The sequence below is a fragment of the Puma concolor genome, chromosome C2 (genome assembly GCF_028749965.1).
Source record: "Puma concolor isolate L17-30 chromosome C2, mPumCon1.1.hap2, whole genome shotgun sequence".
Lineage (NCBI taxonomy): Eukaryota > Metazoa > Chordata > Mammalia > Carnivora > Felidae > Puma > Puma concolor.
The window spans coordinates 112477944-112502121 of NC_141675.1; the positions used below are offsets into that span (position 1 = coordinate 112477944).

Sequence of the window (24178 nt, forward strand, 5' to 3'; positions counted from 1 at the left end):
GCACTGCGTACTCATACGTTTTCCAAGGTAACCTGTGGCCTTTCTTCAGAGTAATGGTACATTGAAAAAATGGAAAATACCCAGCTCTTTATTTTTTTATAAAAATTTTTTTAACGTTTATTTATTTTTGAGACAGGGAGAGACAGCATGAACGGGGGAGGGTCAGAGAGAGAGGGAGACACAGAATCTGAAACAGGCTCCAGGCTCTGAGATGTCAGCACAGAGCCTGACACGGGGCTCGAACTCACGGACCGCGAGATCATGACCTGAGCCAAAGTCGGATGCTTAACCGACTGAGCCACCCAGGCGCCCCAATACCCAGCTCTTTAAAGGGCTGTTGAATACAGGGTGAACTGCATTGATGCAGGAAATCCTATAACCTCCCATTAGAGTAGGCATATAGTTGCAAAGTGATAAAATCCTGGCCCAAATCTGTGCCATGGTGACTCCAATTAACTTATGGTCATCTCTCCAGTTGCTGAGTGCGTAAGTGAAATGGATATATTTAGCAACTGTTAGAACCATCACACTGATTCTCAGATCTATGAATTAAGAACCATTAGAGTAGGAAAAACCAAGTGGAAGTCCCTGAAACTGCCTCCCTCCACCCGACTCCTGAGCAAAGATAGTAAATTGGAAACCCTATCTCACACCAGTGGAAATGCAGAGATTAATGTCCGCCTAAAAGACTTAAAGGCTGCAGGGGGTTGGTGATCCTAAGCCAGATGGACCATGAGAAATGATGGGCTATCAAAATTAAACGGTATATGTAATCATAGAGTCGATACCAGGTGTTGTTATCTTTGATTGAATCTATCAACATAGCCTCTAGCACTTGCTATGTGATTTAGCTCAGAGCCGGGAGCCTGCTTTGATTCTGTGTCTCCCTCACTCTCTGCCCCTCCCCCACTCATGCTTGCTCTCTCTCTCTCAAAAATAAATAAATGTTAAAAAATTAAAAAAAAAATCCTCAGCAGGAAAGAAAATCAAAAGCAATTTGCATTCACTTGGGAAGATTGAGTTCATATTTACTCAAAACTGTGAATGCTTTCCTATATACACTCCCAAGGTTGGTCAGCTCTCTTGCTCTTTGTCATAATATAATTCAAAAGGACTTTATTTTTCCTCAGAGTATCACATTGATCCATTGTATTGATGATATCATATTAGCTGGATCTAGGGAGCAGGAAATGGCAAGTATTCTAAGTGCCCTAGTAAAATACATGTATGCCCAAGGCTGAGATAAGTTACAGATGTTTAAGAGCCTGCAACATTGATCAATCACATTTTTAGGAGTGTGGGTACCTGAGGGATGATATATGGATGTCTGGATATCTGGATCCATGCCTGGATATCTCCTTCAAGATAAAGGAAAAGTTCTTGCATCTTTCATCTCCTACAACTAAGAATAGAAATGGTATTTGATGCACTTCTGGATTTTATAGGTAGCCACTTATAAACACTGCTCTAACCCATTTATCAAGTGACCTCAAAAGGCATTTATTGGATGCCAGTTAAGTCAACTGACTCAAAAGACTACCAGTTTTTTTAAACATTTTTTTTAATGTTTATTTATTCTTGAGAGAGAGACAGAGTGTGAGTGGGGGAAGGGTAGAGAGAGAGGGAGACACAGAATCTGAAGCAGGCTCCAAAGCTCCAAGCTGTCAGCACAGAGCCCAATACAGGGCTTGAACTCACCAAACGTGAGATCGTGACCTGATCATGACCTGAGCCAAAGTCGGTTGCTTAACCGACTGAGCCACCCAGGCACCCCTGAAGGCTACTAGTTTTGAGAAGAGAGGGCTCAGCAGCAGTTCCAAGCTGTGATACAAACTGCTTTTCCACTCAGTTCCTAATGATGTGGCTGATCCCAAGGTGCTAGGTGAAAGATAATGATGCTGTGTAGAATCTGGCTAGACCTAAAAGGAGAATCACAGCACAGACTCCTAAGGTTCTAGAGTAGGCCATGCCTTCTACAGCTCGACCATTCAAAAAGCAACTACTGGCATGATACGAAGCTCTAGTAGAAACTGAACATTTGACAATGGAACATAAATAATTTTATGAACAGAGCTGCCCTTCAGGACCTGGGTTTGATAAAGTCGGGTGCACACATCAGTAATTCATTGAACAATAGAAATGGTTTACATGAGATCACATTTAAGCAGGCCCAGAAATCATCAATAAATACATGAACAAATGGCCCAGGTCTCCATGTCAGTTGTATTCCTCAGCTTACACCTATGGCCTCATGGGGTTTTCCCTATGACCAGCTGATGTTAGAGGAAAATATTCAAGACTGGTTCAAGCCTGGCATGTTGGTAGAACTGAAAATGCACTGCTACTGTACTACCATCCTCCTTGGGGAGGGGCCATAAAGAACAGTGGTAAGGACAATGGACAGAGCTTCAAGATGTACATTTAATCATTTCCTTTGAATAGAAAAATAAGGTGTCTGAGATCAGGATAAACAGTCTTTATTTTTTTTTTATATTTTTAGAGAGAGAGAGCATGAGATGGGGAGGGGATAGAGGGAGAGAGAGAGAGAGAGAGAGAGAGAGAGAGAGAGAGAGAGAGAATCTTAAGCAGGCTCCATGCTCAGCGCAGAGCCTAATGCAGGGTTTGATCCCATGACCCTGGAATCATGACCTGAGCTGAGATCAAGAGTTGTATGCTCAACTGACTGAGCCACCTGGGCGCCAAGGATGAACAGTCTTGAGCAATAGTGATTGGTGTGGTTGAGTGGGTCAAGGGCCTGATACACAATATTTGAAGTTCAGCAGCAGAGAGCTGGGAAGAGGCAGGTGGAGGGACCTAAGGGAGTGGGCAAAAATGTGTGGGTCTTTGTGTCCCAATATAAGTCCACCAAAGCATATCTACCACAGTCAAGACACTGGACAACCAGGTAGATATGGCACATTGTATTTTCTAGAGATAGCCACTAATATTTCCCATCCTGTGTACTTTCCTTACAATGTGACCTTTCCTTACAATGTGACACTCCTACCGTGGTTCCTACCTTGGTTCACTTGGAACCCAGATGTCATGCTTTGAGAAAGCCCAAAGTAGCCCACACAGATAAGCAACATGAAAATAACATATGGAGGTTCCTGTCTATAGTGCAGCTGAGGTCTCTGCTGACAACCAGTATCAATAGCCAGACCTGTAAATGAAGGTACCTCTTGGTGATTTTAGGCCCTGGTTGTTGATTCACCCTCTGCTGTAGTCCTAGACATCACAGAGCAGAGAGAAACCATCCCCACTATGTTCTCTACAAATTCCTGACCCACTGAATTCATGGTAGAAAAATATCTGCGAGTGGAGCTGCGTTTCCTCTTTCAGCCATGAGAGGGAGCTCTTGTTCCTCGGTGACCTGTAAATTGCTCAACCATGCTCACTTCCTTTCTAACTGAGGCCAGGTATCTGCCTATGGTGGCAGTGAGTTTTCCCTTTCTTCTGGTGAAGTCAGGTGGCTGAAGCAAAACTTACTTTTGTTTCTCTCATATCTTGAGTATATATAGGCTCTATAAAGATCCCTTTATTATAGGATGAAAAACCCTACCTTTAATTTCACCTTTGGTATCATAAAATTGGCATGCAGGTTTCATGTTTATGCTTGAAGAAGAAAGGAAACTCAATTCTAGTTTGCATTTTGGGGCCACTGGGTGAAGGTGGACTGTCTGGCAGTCAGGTCTGAAGGTCCTGGGAAGGTAACATTCATTGAAGTAGAGAAGGTGCAGTGAGTGGCAGTCCCCATAGCGGTCTACAGACCTGCCACGGCAGAGGGTGGGACTTGTAGCTTCTGGACCACCACAGTGGTGCTGCTTAGATTCCTTACCCATTTAGTGAACACTGTGGTGAACTCAGTGGTAAGGGAAGCTGCTGGAGTCATTTCCAGTTATCTTCTACATCATGGACTATTCCTATTAACAGGTAGTTTTCCTTCTAGTTTTTTTTTTTTTTTTTTTAATTTTTAAAATTGTGGTAAAATGTACATAACATAATGTTTACCATCTTAACCATTTTTAAAGTGTACAGTTTAGTAGCATTAAATACATACACATTGTTAGACAACCATGACCACCACTGATGACCAGAACTCTGTCTTGCAAAATTGAATCTCTATAACAATTAAGCAATAACTCCCCATTCCCACCTTCCTCCAGTTCCTGGAAACCATCCTTCTATTTTATGTCTATAAATATGACTAGGTACCTTATATAAGTGGAATCATACAATATTTGTCCTTTTGTGATTGGCTTATTTCTCTTAGCATAATGACCTCTAGTTTCATCCATGTTGTGTCAGATGTCACAGTTCCTATTTTCTTTTTTTTTTTTTAAGTTTATTAATTTTGAGAGACAGAGAGAAAGAGCATGGCTGGGTGGGGGATGACAGAAAGAGAATCCCAAGCAGGCTCTGCACTGTCAGCGCAAAGCCCTGCACAGGGCTCGAACTGATGAACCATGAGGTCATGACCTAGCCTAAAGCAAGAGTCAGATGTTTAGCTGACTGAGCCACCCAGGCGCCCCTCCTTTTTTCTTTTATAATGCTGAATAATATTCCATTGCACATGTATACCACATTGTGTTTATCCATTCATCCATTAATGGACATTTGGATAACTTCCACCTTTTAGGTATTATGAATAACGTTGCTATGAACATGAATGGAAAAATATCTGTTGAATCCTTTTAATTCTTTCGGGTATATACCCAGAAGTGGAAATGCTCAATTATATGGTGGTTTTACTTATTTTTTGAGGATCCACCATACTGTTTTTCATAGTGGTTGCCTAATTTTACATTCCCATCAGCGGTTTAATTTTTAAAGCCACATATAGGGGCGCCTGGGTGGCTCAGTTGGCTAAGCATCTGACTCTTGATTTCAGCTCAGGTCATGATCTCACAATCATGAGATGGAGTCCCAAGCCCAGTTCTGTGCTGACAACGTGGAGCCTGCTTGGGATTTTCTCTTCTCTCTCTCCGCTGCTCCCCTGCTCGCATGTGTGCTCTCTCTCACTCTCTCTCTCTCAAAATATATAAATAAACATTAAAAATAAATAAATAAAGCCATGTATATCTGCACTCTTATCTCCTAAGATTCACCAGAATCTGTCAATATAGTCCTCTGGTAGTTGGCTATTTCTACTGTCTCTGGTAATGCCAATAACTAAGAAATAACTTCAGAACTTGGTTATCTCTCTTTCTCTTCTGAGGCAAGCTACTATTCTGAACCTTCAATGGTAGTTACTTAGATAGCTGAGAAGTTTTATCTTCTGCCTTGAGGCAATATGGTGTAATAGCTCAGAATGTGGACTATGAAGCCAGATGCTTGGGTTAAAATCCTGGCATTGTCATTTATTAGCTCTTAGACAAGTTACTATGGCACAATTTCTTTAGCTATGAGGAGTAACTAAGTTAATACATAAAAACAAAGTGGTTTTTGGTACATGGTTTGGCACTCAGTCAATGATAACAATTGTTACCTCTCTGTACCATACCCTACTACTTCATCCATTCTTCCAACTATTGTAAAAGATAGTTATTATTATTACTTACTATTTTACAGGTGCAAAAGCTAAAGTTTAGAGAGGTTAAATAATTGACTCAAGATGACCATCCAGTAAATAGAAGAGTTGAGATTTGTTCTCTGAGTCTGACCCCAGAGACCTTTCCTAACATGTTCTATATTGATGACTCTGGTTTGGTAAAGCAAATGACAAGGACAGATTCATCTTTGATGTCAAAAGGCAACTATTATTACTAGTAGACAACTGGAGACTGGTAGAGTAAGCATTCCATCAGCTTTCCCTCTTGTATCTCTCATCCCATGAATAAAGTGCAGATGTGCACATGCTGCCAGTTTGTCAGATGAAAAGTGACTTGGCCATACTCATTATAAAATTAACTTTTAGGTCTTTCAAGGCATGTGAAATGTAAGCCTCCCAGACTTCATAAACTTTAATTTAGAACTGCTTTTGATTCTAATAAAAATCTATTTTTACTTGCAGTAAGATAGCAAAGAAAAAAAAAAAATCTCTGGAAAGGTTCTGGATGCCTCAATGGAAGATTTGATTAGATGGTCCTGTGTTTCAGTAACACACATGAGAAACTTCTGAATACCTTGTTAAAATGGAATGATATACCCCACTTTTGATTTAAATTCCATTACATTTATCTCCAGGAATTAGCAAAAAAAATTTTTTTTGATAATAAAAATCATTAAGAGCTATTGATATCATAAAAAATAACTTGTTTGAAGATAAAATTTACCCTGATATAAATACTGGTTTTGAAAGTGAAAGAAACCATCAGAAATTTTGTGTAACTCTTTGCTAAAAGAAGGATAACCCTAAATCTTACTCCATAGATATTTTTCTTCTTCATGATAGGGAATGACATGAACATTTGTATTTTTAGTGTCACAAACCATTAAGAAGAAAACTTTTCTGAAATATAGTAAAATATGATTGATTTGCATTCTTTTTTGGCCCTGTGTACTTATGTAATTCATTGTAATTACATATGGATTGGGATGATATCTATCTTTGCTGTCTCTATTATGAAGGATTTGTTAAATAAATTCCTGCAATAAGTAAAGAAAGATATTTTAAAGCAATTTAATGTTTGTTGTTTTTTTTTAATCTGCAAACGGTGCTACTAATTTCAAGTTGGCCTTTTTCTCCCTTATTACAATAGACCATGGGTCTCTCTCCAGGATCGTGGATCTACCTTTCATCTTCCTACTAAATGCATTTTCATCCCACTATCAGGGAAATCCCACAAGCCTGTAAATAAACTGAGTTGTCTTCTCATTTCCCTGCCTGGAGTGGGCTTTGCTAGTGGACAACCTGTGTCTGTCTATGATAGGGCACCATCCCTGTCTTCCAGGTGTATAGATGAGAAGAAACCACCTTTGGGACAAGCTTCCTTTTCCTTCATAAGGCCATCCTAGGATTGTCCCCAAGTTCACCTTAGTCTTGCAACTGTTTGTTCAATTTTCAATTCTTCTTTGTTTTATTTCCTCACCCTTGAACTAGCTCCATTGTTTTGTATTCCTTAAATCCTGACACCTGACCTGACATGTGACCTTTACTCATGAGACTTGTTTGGGACTATACACCACCAACCTACCATCCCATTTCTGGATTGAAGCGGTTCTGATTTCCTCATTAGTTTTACTACTTGTAATTCACCTTCTTCATAGAATCATCAAGGTAACTTTTCTAAAATACTTATTTTCATACCATTTTCCCACTTAAGGACCTACAATGTATTCTTACTGTATATTTGATAAAGTATAAATGCCTCTTTCCTATATGTAAAGCCTGATATCATTTGACCCTTCTTTGGTTATTAGTTTCCTTTACTAGTGCTTGGGTAGATCCTCCAATCTAGTGAGGCTATTTCCATTATCCCAGATTGCCCTGTTCACCACCTGCCCCAAAACACACACACACACACACACACACACACACACACACACACACGCACGCACAGAGTCACTCGCTCACTCACAAAAATACCAGTTTCCTCCTCTCTATTAGAGGAATAGAACCTTTTCCTCTTGGGATGTCCCTATGCTATTCAAAGTCCATCACATTAAAAGTGATTTCTTTAAAAATCATCTCCAAAACACTGTCTGTTATTAGGTTCATCCCACATTAAACTTCTAAATAATCTTGGAATATATAACCTTCTGTAGAATCTTGGAATCCTAGAGCAACTCATACCGACTTTATCACTGCCTCCCACAGCAGCCTTGAGAGATTCATTCTTCATTCTTCCTTCTGACCTGGTACTGGACCAGCACTCTGTGTTGGGCTATGGATGAAAGATGAAATAGTGCCTGCTTTCAAGAAGCTACTCTTTGTCAAATATGGGAGACAGTAACAGGTCAGTTACAAGGTAGGGAAAGTGAAGGGACAGAAGTCTATACAAGGCAGGGTGGTCACAGGGGAGAAGATGACTGACTTTGAGCAGTACAGAAGAGGAGGTGATCCTTGAGCTGTGTTTTGAGGGGTGAGGAGGAATTATGCAGGAGACATGTCAGAGCATTTCTAGCAAGGCAGCAGCATGGAATGGTCTTTCTCTTCCTGAATCTAACTAGTGTGCATCCTCTGAGCACCACACCACATCTGTTTGTATTTGTTTGTATATCACCTGGAAACTAATCTTTTGCTTAACAAACATCTTAATTTCCTCCAAACAGAAGATGATTTTTTTTTTAAGGGGAAGGGTCATGTTTTCTGTTGCTTTTGTATCCTTCACATTGCCTCGTAGTACTAGTAGTATCGAGTGCAGAGTAGGCCTGCTTTGTGTTTTGTTTTAAGGCAAGGGGATGCTACAGACCCATTGTGATGATGGATTCGCCTGGTTTGTCCAGCATTCTGAATTCCAACTATTTATTCCTCCCTGCCTGTGTCACCTGTATCCACCCTTCTGTTTACCTTTGTGACCAACAGTGTGTTCATGTTATGGAAGAGCTGTGGAATGAAATAGAACTAATTGGGCTGATTGGGAATGGAAACTGTGGTCTTGAGCTTCCAGACTTCTGGTTTAAGCAAGTGAGTTAATCAGCCCATAGACGGGTGATACACACTTGTTTATGGAATGGTTTAAATGATCTCTTCATAATATCATAGATGTAAGTTACAATCATTCTGAGCTTGATAAATCATCACAGCAGAATTCTTTCATCAGTGATACTTAAGACGCTTAGATTCTTGAAACAGGTCTGCTTCTGCTCTGTAGCTCTACTCACCACTATCTCCCCTCAAAATATTTGGCTCTAGTGTGGCCGGCTAAAATAGACTAGAGTATTTGAGGATTGGTTTCTTGCGGGGGAACAGAGGTTTGTGGCAGTTTTTTTTTTTCCTTTTATGATGGAGGTGATAGATGCAGCAGCTCATTCATTGTCCCCTAATATCTGTTCTCCCTTCTTCCATGTTAAGAGAATCCCTGATTTTCAGCTGGGCATGTGGTTACCCTGAATAAATATCAATTTCCCACACTCTCTTGGCAGCTTTGGGCAATGTGACTAAATTCAGAGCAATAGGATGTGGGAGGGAGTAATGTAAGCAATTAGGGAGCATGCTCTCCCGTTCCTGATGTTTTCACCTTTCCACTGCCTGGAATGTGGCTGTGATGGTTACCTGTCCTGGACCTTGGGGATGAGGGCAACAACTTTAGGGTGGAAAAGCAGAAAGATAGAAAGGATCTGGGGCCCTGACTGGAGCTACCACATGAGCACTGGACTGCTGATGCTCAGACCTGTTGTGTCAAAGAGAAATAATTGTCTTGTTTAAGCTATGATTTAGGTCTCTGTTTCAGCAGCTCATTAGTACATAGGGAGATAAAAAAAAAATTATGAGGTTCAGTGTCAGCTGAGTGATATGAACAAGATGAGAAACATACTTTTAAAGATATTTAATAAGTCTTTTTTTCAAATCAGTACAAAAATTTAAATACAAAATTGATTTGCTATTGACAAGTCTCAAATCTATCATGGAAACTCAAAAAAGTTACCAGTCTATTCACCTTTCATGGTGTTCTGCAAAATATTTGAGAACAGTCACCCACTACAGACATTCTTTTCCTCTGTGGGATGTCATACTGCATTAAAACTCTGTGTTTAAATAACAATGCCAATTTTGTTCATTTCACATGGAAAAGTTCTGGTTGAATTTGAATTAAATAGGGATTATAGCTCTATCCCTAGATTTTCGAACATGTGGTTGTTTGTTTCATCTGCTTTTACACTAATGTGTTAACAGGATGTGCAACACTTAAAAGGGAAACACAAACACACAGATAATTATTTAAAACTCTTTTTTAAATTAAATGGAGTAATTCATTTAGTTCTGAGATTAGCACCATTGTAGAATACACAGTATTTGGCATAAATTTTGCTCCTCCCCTATCTAAAAGTTAGAAGCATATGCCTGATGATATACACACTCACACACATTTCATATATATATATATATTATATATATGTATATAATATATATATATATGCAATTGAGTAACAACCAATAAATAAGTTGGAAGGTATTTTAAAATGTGAAATTTGGTTTTACCTAAAGAGGTACTTTCTTACTTGGTGGAAAGAAAAAGCCCATACATGTACAGATAAATACGGATTTACAGATCAGCTGATTTGACTTGCTTCCAAGCCATTTCAATGCATCTGTTTAGCTGAAGGAGCCCAGTGGGTCCTTATTGCCTCCATAGTCATCAGTCCAAAACCAGCATCCTCAAGACCAACCTGAAGGGTATTTGGCCATAGAAACGCTGTCTGCTTTGAAAATGAAAGTTGGGTTGGATATCTTTTGATGGGAAAAGTTTGTCATATAATTAGCAGTGAATAAGAAACCCTCTGGTAATGAACTCATTTCTCTTTTTAAGAAATTGAGAAGAAATGGTGCTCGTTTACCATATACGGGAAAAGACACCTATTAGGTTGGGGAGGATTTTCTTGATGGTTAAAATGATTCAGATTTGACATAGACACATTTCCATGTGTGTTTATACCGTATTTATTTGTGTATTTTTCCATCTGTACCTTTCCCCTCAACTTCTCACTTTTAATTTTGAGGAAGAGATACAAGAGTCCACCACTATAACCCCACATTATATCCCCAATTCCTTATAGTGTCAGCGGCAGACTCATAGCTGACTGAAATATTTTGTCTGCGTTTTGAGACCAGATTTGAATGCCCGAAGCAGTTAATATGTACCTAAGTGAAAACCTGGAAAGACACTTATTTTTCTCTTTAAACTTGTATTGACCCTTGACTTGTGCTGAGTATGAGGTGAAAAAGAAGCATGGGCTCTTATTTGCCGTTTGACATTTCAGATAGCTGTTCCACAGGTTGCTTCTAAAGAAACAGTTTTTTTCCTACAACTTTCCTTTTCCTCCTAGTATCTACACTAGAAAATACTAAATCCATTTTTTTTAGTTTAAAACTTGAGAAATAATTTTTCAAAAAAATTATTTTCCTATGGAATTCTGAAACTTCTTTTCCTCCCCAAGTAAAAAATGACTTGGGTTTTGGAAATTGATTTTGGAACCTCAGACATACCAATTTGCATATATACAACACTGGGAAATTTCTTCAAAATTCAACAGCTACTGAGAAACACTTAAAGCTCCTTCATGGGTGAAACCTCATTGTAGTCATTTGTATGGGTAGGTAAGGAAGGGGGATTTTTATAGGCATGTAAGCAATGGAAAACTGATGATAATGAACATTCCACAAAACTGGAAAGTTACTATTTTTTTCTTATGACTTCCACGTGCTTATGTTGGTTGGATCATAGTGGAAGGAGGGAAGAAAAAAGAAAAAAAAATTACAGAAAATAAAACAAAAAGAACCCTTGAGAAGAAGGTGAATTAACTACTGCCCCTGTCTCCCAGCTGGTTGTTTAGCTTCTTTCGTGGCACTGTCTCATGTCCCTCAAACGTCTCATCCAGTGCAAGGCACAGAGGAGGCACTGAGTAAATTACACAGTGGTCGATTGGTTCACTTGTTCTTTTAGAGAGACAAGATAGACAATTCTGAGTAGGACTCATGCTGAGAAAAGATACAGCCTCTGACAGAAGGGAAATACCCCTTGGACTAAAACCCTACTGGTCCCCCCTGATTCCCTCCCGCTGGGGCTGTAACACAGCAGAACCCCTCACCCACATTCCATGGCAAAATATCTGCACAAATACAGAGGAAATTATGCAAGTAAATACGGTATGTAATTGTTATCAATGACATTTCTTTAAGCCATATTGATAAATCTTTAAACAGTATGAGCAAATGACTTTCATTAGCTATGATCTTTCATACTGAAATATTCTGAATGATCTGAATAAGCAGGTTATGGAAGCATATAACAATACAACAGCTAATATGATTCCAGTGGGTACAACACAAGTGTCAGTACTTGATACATAAATCTATCCCATCATTTTCAATTATAGGCTGCTGTGCAGAGCATTAAACATGCATCTTAGTTTTTATTTGTACACGATGGTTCAAATTTTCACTGAAATATAACTTTCCAACTATATAAATGTTTTGAAGCAATTACATTTTTCATTTGGATTTTTTCGGTGCATCATTTTTTTTTCTTCTGTTAAATCTCTCTTTCTTTTCTTTTTTACATGGGATACAATAAATATCCTGAAAAGGAGGAATGGACGTACTGCCCAGCATACAGTCCTGCGGCCTGTTCTGAGGGCATCTGGAGGAACACTCGGTCTCCGGGCCTGAGCAGCAGCACCGCACTTCCAGATGCCTGGTCCAGAAAGCCCTTTTTGTACTCATCATACGTGTACATCATGGGCTCATTGTTCTTGAACAGAGCAACCCACACGTTGCCCCCCTTGCAGTGAACGTGGTATGCAAAGTAGTAGACCCCAGGGACCTCGCAGGTGAAGATGCCCGTCTGTGGGTTGTAGTTCTGTCTGCCATTATAGAGCAGTTTGTCAAACTTCACTGGGGCCCCCACAGGTGGGAAGGGTGCAGTCAGCTCAGCTGTAAAGGCAGGCATCTCGTAGGCTGGCCCTCCATTCTTGCCTTTCTTAGCCCCATAGGCATGGGGGGGTTTCACTCCATCAATTCCCAGCCCCATGTCTGGCAGATACTCTCCATGGGGTGGTGGTGTAGGGGGCATCACAGCTGGGGGACCTGGGGGTCCTGGAGGGCCTGGGGGCCCTGGAAGGCCCGGCTGCCCTTGAGGACCAAGGGCACCAGGCTTCCCTGGGGGGCCATGAAGTCCTGCTACTCCAGGCTTCCCTACTCCAGGGAACCCAGGGGGCCCTGGGATGCCTGGTTCCCCTTTGGGGCCTGGCATTCCAGGTGGTCCAATGGGCCCACTAGGGCCCGCAATCCCTGGGATGCCTGGAGGACCCTGTAAACCCTGATCCCCTGGGATTCCTGGCTCTCCCTTTGGTCCAAGCAGCCCAGGAGCACCAGGGAGCCCCGGTAAACCTTTGAGCCCAGCTTCCCCCTTGGGCCCTATGGGACCTGGCAAACCCCTCATGCCAGGGGGCCCTACTTCACCAAGAAAACCTGGCTTTCCTGGGAAGCCTTGAAGCCCTGGCTCACCCTTGGGGCCTGGTGGCCCCTGTGGCCCTACAACCCCACCTTCTCCTTTGGGTCCGGGAAAACCAATAGCACCTGGAGGGCCCATAGGACCTGGGATTCCAGGCAGGCCTGGCTCTCCTGGGGGACCCCCCATTCCTGGGGCTCCTACTGGTCCTTTCTCCCCTCTTGGTCCCAGAGCCCCAGGCAGACCCCCTATGCCCTTGTCACCTTTGGGTCCTGGGAAGCCAGGTTTCCCAATCCCTGGAATGCCTGGGGGTCCTGGCAGCCCTGGCAGTCCTTGTTCCCCTTTCCCGCCTGGAAATCCTGGCTGGCCAGGGATCCCATCCTGGCCTGGTTTCCCAACTCCAGGCATCCCAGGAGGCCCTTGAACTCCTGGGACTCCAATAGGGCCTTGTGGACCAGGTTCGCCTGGAGGACCTGGCTTTCCCAGGGGGCCCTGGGGCCCAGGGAAGCCTGTAACTCCTGGTTTGCCGACTCCTGGAAGTCCAACAGGGCCAGGAGGGCCATGCATCCCTGGAGGACCCTTCAGGCCTGGCAGACCTGGCATCCCGAAGCCCTTCTCTCCTTTAGGACCCTGAAGGCCTGGAGGTCCTGGTGGTCCTTTGGGTCCTCGCTCACCCTTTGCACCTGGTTGCCCTGGTAATCCTGGCCCACCTGGTTTTCCAATGCCAGGAAGTCCATGGGGCCCTGGAGGTCCTTGTGGTCCTGGGATCCCCATTGGCCCGATCTCCCCTTTGGGTCCAATTTCACCTTTTGCTCCAGGCATTCCCATGGCTCCTGGCTTTCCTGGCATTCCGGGCATACCTGGTTTTCCAATTCCTGGATATCCCTGTGGCCCTGGCTTTCCTTTGGTTCCAGGTATCCCATGACCTGGTAAGCCAGGGGGCCCAGGTGGTCCTCTTGGGCCAGGCTCTCCACGCGGACCTTGCTCCCCTCGTAAACTTGCTAATGGTATTTCTATTGGGGGAGAGGGAATGGGAGTGGGGGCAAGGAGGGAAAAAAAAAGAGAAAGAAAAATTAGTATTTATTATTCCTTACTTAAGGAAGTCATGATGATCATTATTTAATTTTGACACCTTAGCCTATTACTTACTGAAAGGAGAGACTAGGAATAATGTGCTCATCTTCCGGGACTGTGTTATCCGTACTTAAAGGACAATCAGGCTGATAACTGTTTTGTCATGTTTGAAATACTGTTGAGAACTGATATCTGTAGCTGCTTTTATCAGCATTGGTTATATAAAAAAGCTAAAAAGTAATGAGGAAACATTTTTCCAAGTACAAAACTCCGAAGTTTTGAGATGGTGTGTTTGCTATGAAGATTTTGGAAAATTCAAAGAAGGATGAAGAAAAATCAAAGTTGCCTATAAGCCCACTACTCAAGAGATAATCACTTGACATTTATATGTATTTTCATCTCATGTATTCTAGGTGTGTGTATGTGTTAAACAGTGTTGGTGTTTTTATTTTTTTTATTATTTATTCTACCTAATGTATTTTTCCATGTCCTTGATTTTTTAATACATTTTATATATTAAATATATATTAATATATTTATATTTATATACTTATTTATATATAATTATATATTTATATGTATTTAATATATATTTAAATATATATTTTATGCTAAATAATATTTCCTATTAAATAATATTTTTGGCTAAATAATATTTTAATGTATCTTATATATTAAATACATATTTTGTGGCTAAATAATATTTCCTCTTGTGCTGAAAAGCAGTAGATGTGTTTAATGAAAGTAATTATCTTGTGGATTCAGGGAAGAATAGAAGCATTTTATCTTGTATGTGGTTTAATAACATCTTCCACGTCTGTCTCTAGAGCCAAATACATTTGCTTAATTCCTTTAATGTGCTATAGGATTTCCTGAGCCTCAAATATGAATTCTTTAATAAATTATTCCTCATTTGCAAATTAGGTTTCAAACAGGAGAAGTAAGGTACTTTAGGCTGACAAGCAGTGTGGAGAAGGAATTGAGCTGGGATTAGGGGCAGGAAGCTCTTCTTGGACTTGAAATGAGATCTGGACTGGGCCATTTAAGCCTTCACTGTCTCTGCTTGCCTCTCTGCAGCAAGGATAATATAGCCACACTACAACATTAGATAATAGATAATGAAAGATGTTATGCTTTCTCAGATTGTTATCAAAATACAAAGCACATGTTTGTTAGGATGATTATGCTGTGCCTTTCACGGCAATACAACTCTGGATCTTCTATGCTACTGAAATGAAACACAAAGAAATGAAATTTATGGCCTCAAAGTTTCATTTTAACAAATAGTCATATCTTAATCCTGACCATTATATTTTTCACTGAGCTACTGTCAGGGAACAAAATAGAACCATAGAACTTATATTCTTAGCAAATTCCCCAATTGCAATCTGGTACCCATCAGAATAAGAACAGGAAGTTCCACAAGCCAGGCAGGCCACTCAAGAAAGGAAGGAAAACAATCCTGATAATCCCTTAAGTGGGCTATCAGCTCCTAAAGAGAAGAAAATTGGGAATGCTTCTTTTACGCTAAGTAGATATTCTAGTGCTATTAAGACATATTATTTCTAAGCAGTGTGTAGCTACTATATCAAGAACTTCTGGGACAGGGTCATGTCTTACTCATCAGGAATCCTTGATGTCTAGCACAGTGCCTGAACATACTCTTCTTATCTAGAGTTTCTTGAATGACCAACTGTAGCAAGTCAGAAGTTTCTATGTTGTTTTGGTATTTACTTAGCATTTTACTTACCTTATGCCACTGATTTTTCTCAACAAATCTTACTTTACAGATGAAGAAAAGTAGTTTCAGAGAGGTTTTTTTTTTTTTTTTCATTGAGGTATAGTTGACATACAATATTATATTATTTTCAGGTCTCTCATTTCTGGCCTCTAGGCCTCTTAGCACCAAATCCAGTCGTACCCCAGAAGTAGAGCTTCCTGCTTTTGCAGGGACCAGTAGGAATGGCCTCCACTTTCTCAAAGGGAATTGCTATGCCGATGCAGTTCCTTTCCTATAAATGCTAGGTTTCCTCAGAATCCAGATAAAACAACTGAAATTTTAAGAAAGTGTCTCTCACAGTGCTAAGCATGTTGTAGGTGCTGAATAACTAATGAATATGGCTGGAAAGCAATGGGAAAAATGTTAATCTGTCATGCAGTCCTTACCTTTTATAGTCTCCTTTTATCAGTTTATTAACAGGTGTAGTAGCTTAATTCAAGCACTCTTAAAAACAGTGACATTTATCCAGCTCCTAGATCGCAAAATGCTTTCAAATATATGTATTTTTAACACAGTAGGTCCTTACAACATTGGTGTCCCAATTCAGAAGACTGACTTATCACCTTTTTTTCCCCCATTGCTTTAATCCCCCCAGCATCTGGCCCAGAGTCTGACACAAAAATAGATGCTCATGAAATAGTTGCCAAATGTTTGAACAGATAATGAGTAAGAGAATAAATTATTTGTTATTAAATATGTTTTGTGCCATTTAATGCTATTAAAATAAAGCACAACAGAAAACTAATTTTGTCTGTATTTTTGGGTCTTGAACTTTTTGAGGATAGAGTTTAGAACACAGTGAACACTTAATGAATATCAGTAATACATTCAAGAATAAAAATTTATAAAATGTAGCTTTTCCCCTGATCTCATAGTTGAGGATTTTGGAAAGCTGCCATTTCATAACAGCACAGGAATGTGATGTTACCTTTGCCTTTCTTAGGTGCTGCTTCCTTGCCCATTCTTGGCACTGGCTGAATTTCCTTCATATATTGGGGTAGATGTGGATATTCTTTGCCATACTGCATGTGGGGCAGCTCCTTGCCCATGGTGAGGCCATCTTTGCCCAAAGGCATGTGAGGTACTTGCTGGCCCAGAGGCTGGTATTGTGGAATTTGTGGTGGGATCTGAGGAGGAATTTGTGGTGGCAGCGGCTTGATCCCATAGTAAGCACCAGCCTGAATGAACCTGATGGAGCCCAGGGAAATGGTAAGCAGCACTCCCAGCAGCTGCAGAGGGCCAGGTGGCACAGCCATCACCTGTGGAAGGAAGGAATGCACCAACATGGTGAAAGCCTTACAGGCCAATAGACACGTCTATTTAGAGAAAGAAGGGGGAGAAGAAGGAAACAGTCTTTATCAGCAGAACATCACCAGTGGAAGATACATGAAAAGGAAGAAGATGGTGCCTTTTCAGGAGAAAACAAGCAAAAAACAGAAAAGAGTAGGAACTGTCAAATGAAGGCAGTTGGTGGGATTATAAGCTCTGGGAAATATCAATTCTGCCTTCTTCCATGGTACTGGAACCCTTGATTTTTAGCTGGAACGAAACAGCCCAGAATAAAGACATTTCAGCCAAGTGTGGCCATGTGACAAATGGATGTGGTTGTAATGGGTACAAGTTCCAAGAAGGACCCTGAAAGAGAGTGGCCCTGTTCCTCTTCCTCCTTCCTGCTGGCTGAAATGTGGATACATTTGCCTGGAAGCAGAGCAGACATCTGGGACCAGAAGTGAAATCCGTGCACTGAGCATGGTGGAGCAACAAGCTAGAACAGACCTCAGCCTTGGCTGAACAAGAAGGTCCCATATTAATCCTTAAATTTAGAATTTGTTTACACAAGGAAGAGCTAAAGGTTTATCCTCTTTAAATCATTATTCTTTTTAGTATCACATTTGCACTAAATCCTAATGGATTGAGTAGGTTGTCCAAAAGGAGGCAAACTTGGTGGCCAGTCAGGCTTTGTTAGTATGTGCCAAAATTCCATTCTAAGTGGAAATGGTAAGTAATTGATAGGCTCTATGCCAGGGACTGAGATTTTTCATCTGCCCTTTAGCTGCTTTGGTGTGGTCACAAATAAATGTAAAAGTTGAAGAGCAAGCAGACAACAACAATGCAAACCACAGAAGTCTTCTGAATTGGAAAGAAAGTACAATATGACAGTCCCAAAATGCCATTGTAATATTTAAATACCGTAAAGTCATTAGTTTAGAACCTGCTCATTTGGACCGGGAGTCCATTGAAGTTTATCTTGTACTATTATGAAGGAAAGGCGTTTACAAAGCAAATTAGTTGCATAAAATAGGGTTGTGTAACTACTCACATGAATAAACTGTACAAGCCCTTAAACTGTACAAGCCCTTTAATAGTACCCTTTGCAATTTGACATTTAACAGAATAAATGCAAATGGGGCTTATAGGTTTATAAAAACCAACTCAAAAAGACCTCTGGAAATGCCCAGGGCTGAAGACCCAGAAGCCCAGGGAACTGCAGTGCTCACAAAAGCCCACTAGAGGACAACTGTGGTACACACTGAAGTCTGTTCTCCCTGGTACTGACAGGACATAATAAGGCGCTCCCCACACGTTATTAAAGGGCTTGAAAATCTGAATCCTAAGTGGAGTGTCATCATTATGCTGGAGAAAGAAGTGGCAAGGTTCTCACAATTTTTAATGTCAGAATATTCTGAAGAACTTTGAATAAACTATCTCTAAATAATTTAATTTCCAATCTCCTGCGAGTTTGTTTTCTTTGCTTCTGCCTTAATTCTGGATCACAGTTTTCCACTTAGAAAATATGTGTTGACTTTGCGACATCCTATTCAAGAGGGATGCCAAGAGTGTGAACAGGCTACAGGAGAATTGGTTAATAAAAAGCACCTAAGAAAATATTTAATGGAATATCTACCACAAAATTCACTGCTTTATAATTTTTCTAAATATACTAACCATATTTTCCCCAAAACATCTGTCAGTAAAATGATTTTTAAAACTTTCTCCATTTCATAAATCAGAATAGTCTCAAGAACTATTTGATTCAAGTGTATTCTACATAGTACATGTGCTGGTAAATGGGAGAAGATAGAATGCTGTTATTTTCTGTCTTCCTAAGAAGGATTATTATAAACCATTTGGAAAGAGCCACAAAATTGGTATTGATTTATACTCAGTAGTCCATTTTATTTATTTTTTTGAAAAGTTTATTTTGAGAGAGCGCGCATGAACAGGGGAGTGGCAGAGAGGGAGAGAGAATCTCAGCTCAGAGCCTGATGTGGGATCAAACACACTGTGAGATCATTACCTGAGCCAAAATCAGGAGTTGGGACACTTAACTGAGCCACCCACGTGCCCCTATGGTCCATTTTTATCTTAGATGGGAAAAGAACATCTGTTGTAAGTACTCAATGATAATTTATTGACTACTCATCAAACACAATGCTAGACTCAGCTAGGGATTATAAAGATAAATATAATATGGTCAATGGGCCCTGCCCCCACAGAGCTTATACTTTTTTTAGTAGGGATTGACAGCAGAAAAAAGTGTATTTCCCATCCTCTTCTGTTCTCCAGTATCTTTAATCCTTTCCCCTTGAAGCAACAACTTTTCCCATTTTCCTCATATGTTTCCAGAGGTATTCTAAGAATATGCACATATAATACATATTCCTTTAAGACACAAATTACAACGTACTATACAAACCACCATTCCTTACTTTGTTCACTCAGAAGACCAGAGCTTAAGACCTTATTTCTCATTTTAGTTTTGTGTATCTGAACAGATCTCTTCAGGTTCTTTATTTGTTAAAAATAAGACTCAATTGTTCTCTAGAGTCCTTAACATTCAGGGTTTAAGGCAGTCACCAGAGAGCTGGAAGTATTAATCTATACCAGAAATACATGGTAATACCTGGTAATGTATGAGCTGGGACTGAATTCTATCTTTGGGGATGAATGAATTTAATTACTAAACCCTAAACTTGTGGTGATATCTTTAATAATAAGCTAGCATACTTGGCCCTTCACCCTTCCATCAATTCAGTGAATGTGTTGGATTATACTTAATAATTTTTAAACCAGGACAATCTAACGAAACATTGGAAAACTGGAAGGAAGCAAAATGCCTGGAAGAAGACCAGTTGAATACCAAAGGCCCAGTGGGATCCTACTTTACTACAATTATTTCCTCTTGTAGTCTTGGCCTTTCCTGAAAACCACCTCCTTAGGTCTGCCATCTGCCATTTCTCTGGCTCTTTTTTTAAATAAACTTTGTTCAGTTTTAACTTGAATATTTATGTAGGGGCCCTGGTTAGAATTTACCGCTTGACTTACCCTTACTGATTTCCCTCTTGTCCCTGAGGATAGTTTTGGTGGTCAAAGTGGTGTGGTGGTTCTCCCCAAATCACTCAAAAGAACATCAGATTTGTGTAACACTATACAAACACCTGGTGGGAGGAAGGAGCCTTGGAATTTCTACTGGGAAAAAAATGGTGGTAATGGATTTTCTTGCTCCCCCCCCTTTTTTTTACCCCCCCCCCCACCGAGGACGCAAGATACAATAATGTTGTGAATTCTAGTTGATGTTTTCTTAGATTTATACTTGATAACTGGTATGTGTGTGTTCGTGTGTGTGCACGTGTGCACGAGTATACGTGAACACCAACGTATATAATGTGTGCAGACAGTGGATCTTTGCCAGTCAGACCAACTTAGTGATGGGTTTCATGCCCTGTAGAAGACCAAGTTGAGTTGTAGCTATACCATTCCCCATGTCTATGACTTTGGGTAAGTGCCTTATCTTCACTAGGTCTTAGTTTCCTTACCTATAAAACAGCAACTATAAAAAATAAATTATAATCTTGGCCTCTCCCACAGAGCTGTTTGAGGGCACAAATGATAGTAGGAATTTTTTTGTAAGCTGAAAAGCACCATTCAAATTTAAGTTATTATTAATGGAGTGTGACCAAAAAGACAAATCAAAACCAACTGAAATGTCAAAGAGTTTCAAAGAAAGATACTAGCCAAAATAAATGTGAGGTTAACTGCAGTAATGATAAACCTAACATGAATAAAACAATAATGGCCATTAAAATATACTTGTTAAAAAAGGGCAAAAAAAAAAAAAAAAAAAAAAAAAAGGAAAGAACAGCTGAACCAAGGCAGTTATTCATTCTGGTGTCAGAGTTGCCAATCCTAATCATTTTGTATAGTTCTAAATGGTTCCCTATATTTGGGAAGGGCTGCGGAGAATTTCAGTTTCCTCATGTGACCTGTGATGTATATAACAGAATAATGTGATATATATTATTTTAAATGCCCCTCAGCATTTTCTCTTTGTATTTATCCCCGTGAGATTTTTGGCTTGCTGTGCAAAAGAATGTTTAAGTATTTAAACCTTCAGTCCTTGCCCTAAATCCAACTTTCACTTTCACATGAGGCTAACACAACACACGCAAGTGTGTGTGTGTGGTGGTGGTGGTGGTGGTGGTGGTGGTGGTCAAGCCTCTTTCATCTGCTCCTGGGTAGTCCCTCCCACAGGAGCTATAGTTTCTCAAGGCCTCAGATATATCACCCCTGAAGCAAGGGGAAGTCAGGCAGAATCCTACTCCTGTGATATTTACCAGAATTGTCTTCTTGGCTTTCCCATGCCTCTCGAAGAAGGTTCTCTTCTGATTACACTTCTCAGAGAAATTCATTCATTAGGTATAGTTATTTAAGGAGTGCCTATTAAATGTTACAAACTGGGTACTGGTGAGAGGAGTGAAACAAATGAGGTTCTAGATCTTATTGAACCACTTTCTAGTGTGGGAGGCAGGCAATAATAAACAAGTTAAAAATAAATTTTATAATTTCAGATTTGAGTACCATGAAGAAAACCAAGCAGGGTGAAGAGCTTGAGAATGCCTTGGGGTAGAAGACACTGTTCTGGAAAGAGTGGTGGGTAAAACATCTCTGGGGAAATAAATTTTGGATAGAGATGTGAAAGTTGAAAGGCTTACTTGTCTCTCTTAAGACACAACATACACACACACACACACACACAGTCTTTCTTATCACACTGGTAGTTATAGGTGCCTTTCACTAATGTAAACCATTGTTTCAGAACTTTACTCCTCATCTGTGTCTATCTTCATTTTCACATCTTCATTGTATTCTTTTTATTCTAAGGGTTTCTTCTTTTTGATCCTCCACATTTTAACCCTACTGTATTAGTTTGCTAGGGCTGCCATAACCAAGTATCTTAGACCAAGTGGTTTAACCAACAGAAACTTATTTTCTCCCAATCGTGAAGACCAGAAGTTAGAGATTGAGATATTGGCACAGTGGGTTTCTTCTGAGACCTCTCTCCTTGGCTTGTAGAGGCCATCCTTTCTCTATGTCTTCATATGGCTTTCCTCTGTGTGTTTGTGTCCTTTATAAGGATGCTAGTCATGTTAGATAAGGGCCTATCCTACTGACCTCATTTTAACTTGATTTCCTCTTTAAAAAACCCTTTCCAAATACAGTCACATTTGGAGGTACTAGGGATTAGGACTTCAACACAGGAATTTTGGTGGATACAACTCAGCTCATATCACCTAGACAATTCCTCTAGACCAACTCAATTCCTACTTCTGCAGTCTTCCCTACCTTTTCAGCCATCATTATCTTCCTCTTCCTATTGAAAGTTTAACACAAAGTTAAATGCAGCTCATCAACCTTATGTTTTTTCCTATTGCTTTTTGTTTTTTTGTTTTTTGTTTTTTGTTTGGTCCATTGTACTTCAACATGATTGTAAGCTGAGGACAAGGCAACTATGTGATATTCTTTCCATTTTCTCAATATCTATTTCTAGATAGATCTTCACAGTCAAAACTCTTAGTGCTGATGGGGCTTTAGAAAATATCTATTTCAGCCTCACTCTGCATTTAGAATCTTACCTACACCCGTTGAAATATGAAAGCCTTCATATTTCCTATTTGAATATTAATCATGATGGAAACATTCATAAAGCAACCTATTATCTTGTTGTACAACTATTGTTATTTTTATTACCTGGTAGGAGCAGCTAGTAGGAGAGACCACCTTTTTTGATTCATATGGCAGGGTACATGTAGCTTACTTTTAGCGGGAGGTGAGAAGTGGACATTAAAAATATATCACAAAATTGGATAAGGCAAAAGATAGATAGTTACATGATCTTTTACTGTGATGCAAATAAAACTACCTTAGGATCATCTAACTAGGGATATGTAACTTTATTGCATAATTGATTAGTTTTACAGATATAACAAGTCAACTATGTTGAAAAGGATATGGTTTTATTGCTCTTTGCTATGTTAACCAGTTTTGTATGTAACTGTATGCAACTCAGGATTTTTTTCTATCAGCTCATTATAATAAAAACCCCAAGGTTTATTTTTTTTTAATTTTTTAAATTTTTTTTTATTTGAGAGAAAGAGAGAGAGAGAGAGAGAGCATGTGTGGGGAAGGGTCAGAGAGAGAAGGAGACACAGAATCTGAAGCAGGCTCCAGGCTCCGAGCTGTCAGCACAGAGCCCAATGCGGGGCCTGAACCCACAGACCGTGAGATCATGACCTGAGCCAAAGTCAGCCACTTAACTGAATGAGCCACCCAGGCATCCCTAAAGCCCCAAGTTTTTAATATTTTGTTTCAAACCAACTTTGTCACCATGTTAAATAAAACTTTGGCATGTTCACTTATGAATGAGGATTGTGGTTTTAGCATTTTGAGAATTATGCTTTGATGGGGACACAAAAAAAAATAGCCAAATACATAAATATAGGCAGTTCTGGAAAACATGGAGAAAAACCAAGCAGGAGAGGGTAGGTAAGGAGATAGATGGTTATCATTTGTGGAGATGATGTTCTCTGAAACTCCTTTTACTAAAAAAAAATTGAGCCTTCTGTGCTTGGATGGGCTGGCACCTAGGGTTTAAAGGAAAAGAGAAGCAACTCTAAATCATAGAGGATAGAGAAATTCTGGGGGATTCTGGAGGAGATTAAGTGTGAGCAGAGTTGATTGCTGCATGGAGGAGAGTCCCAGAAAAGGAGACCTCCAGTGGAGGAACACTCAAGAAAAGAAAAAAACTCATTTCAGATGGGCTTTTTAAGTTTATTATAGAATGTATTATAAATCCCCTTTTTCATCGCCTCAGAGAGGAAGAAATCCTAATCCTTCCGAAGAAAACCTAATTTTTCTGTCAGAACTGATTTTGAGGGAGTTAGATGGAAGAATGGTTCAATGCTCCAGGGTGCCAAGGGGCAAAATTGGTGAC

General features: G+C 40.1%; 1 protein-coding gene across 3 annotated transcripts in view; it reads right to left on the reverse strand.

Annotated features, from left to right (window-relative positions):
• Positions 1–9416: 9416 nt before the first annotated feature.
• The window catches only part of COL8A1 (collagen type VIII alpha 1 chain), a 154863-nt gene continuing 140101 nt past the window's right edge, over positions 9417–24178 (reverse strand). For all 3 annotated transcript variants that reach the window (XM_025913324.2, XM_086675641.1, XM_086675642.1), the window contains 2 exons: positions 16835–17165; positions 9417–14065 (listed from right to left, as the gene is read on the reverse strand). In XM_025913324.2, the coding sequence (XP_025769109.1) occupies positions 12159–14065; positions 16835–17162 (2235 nt within the window). In that variant the 5' untranslated portion in view covers positions 17163–17165 and the 3' untranslated portion in view covers positions 9417–12158. The remainder of the gene's footprint in view (positions 14066–16834; positions 17166–24178) is intronic.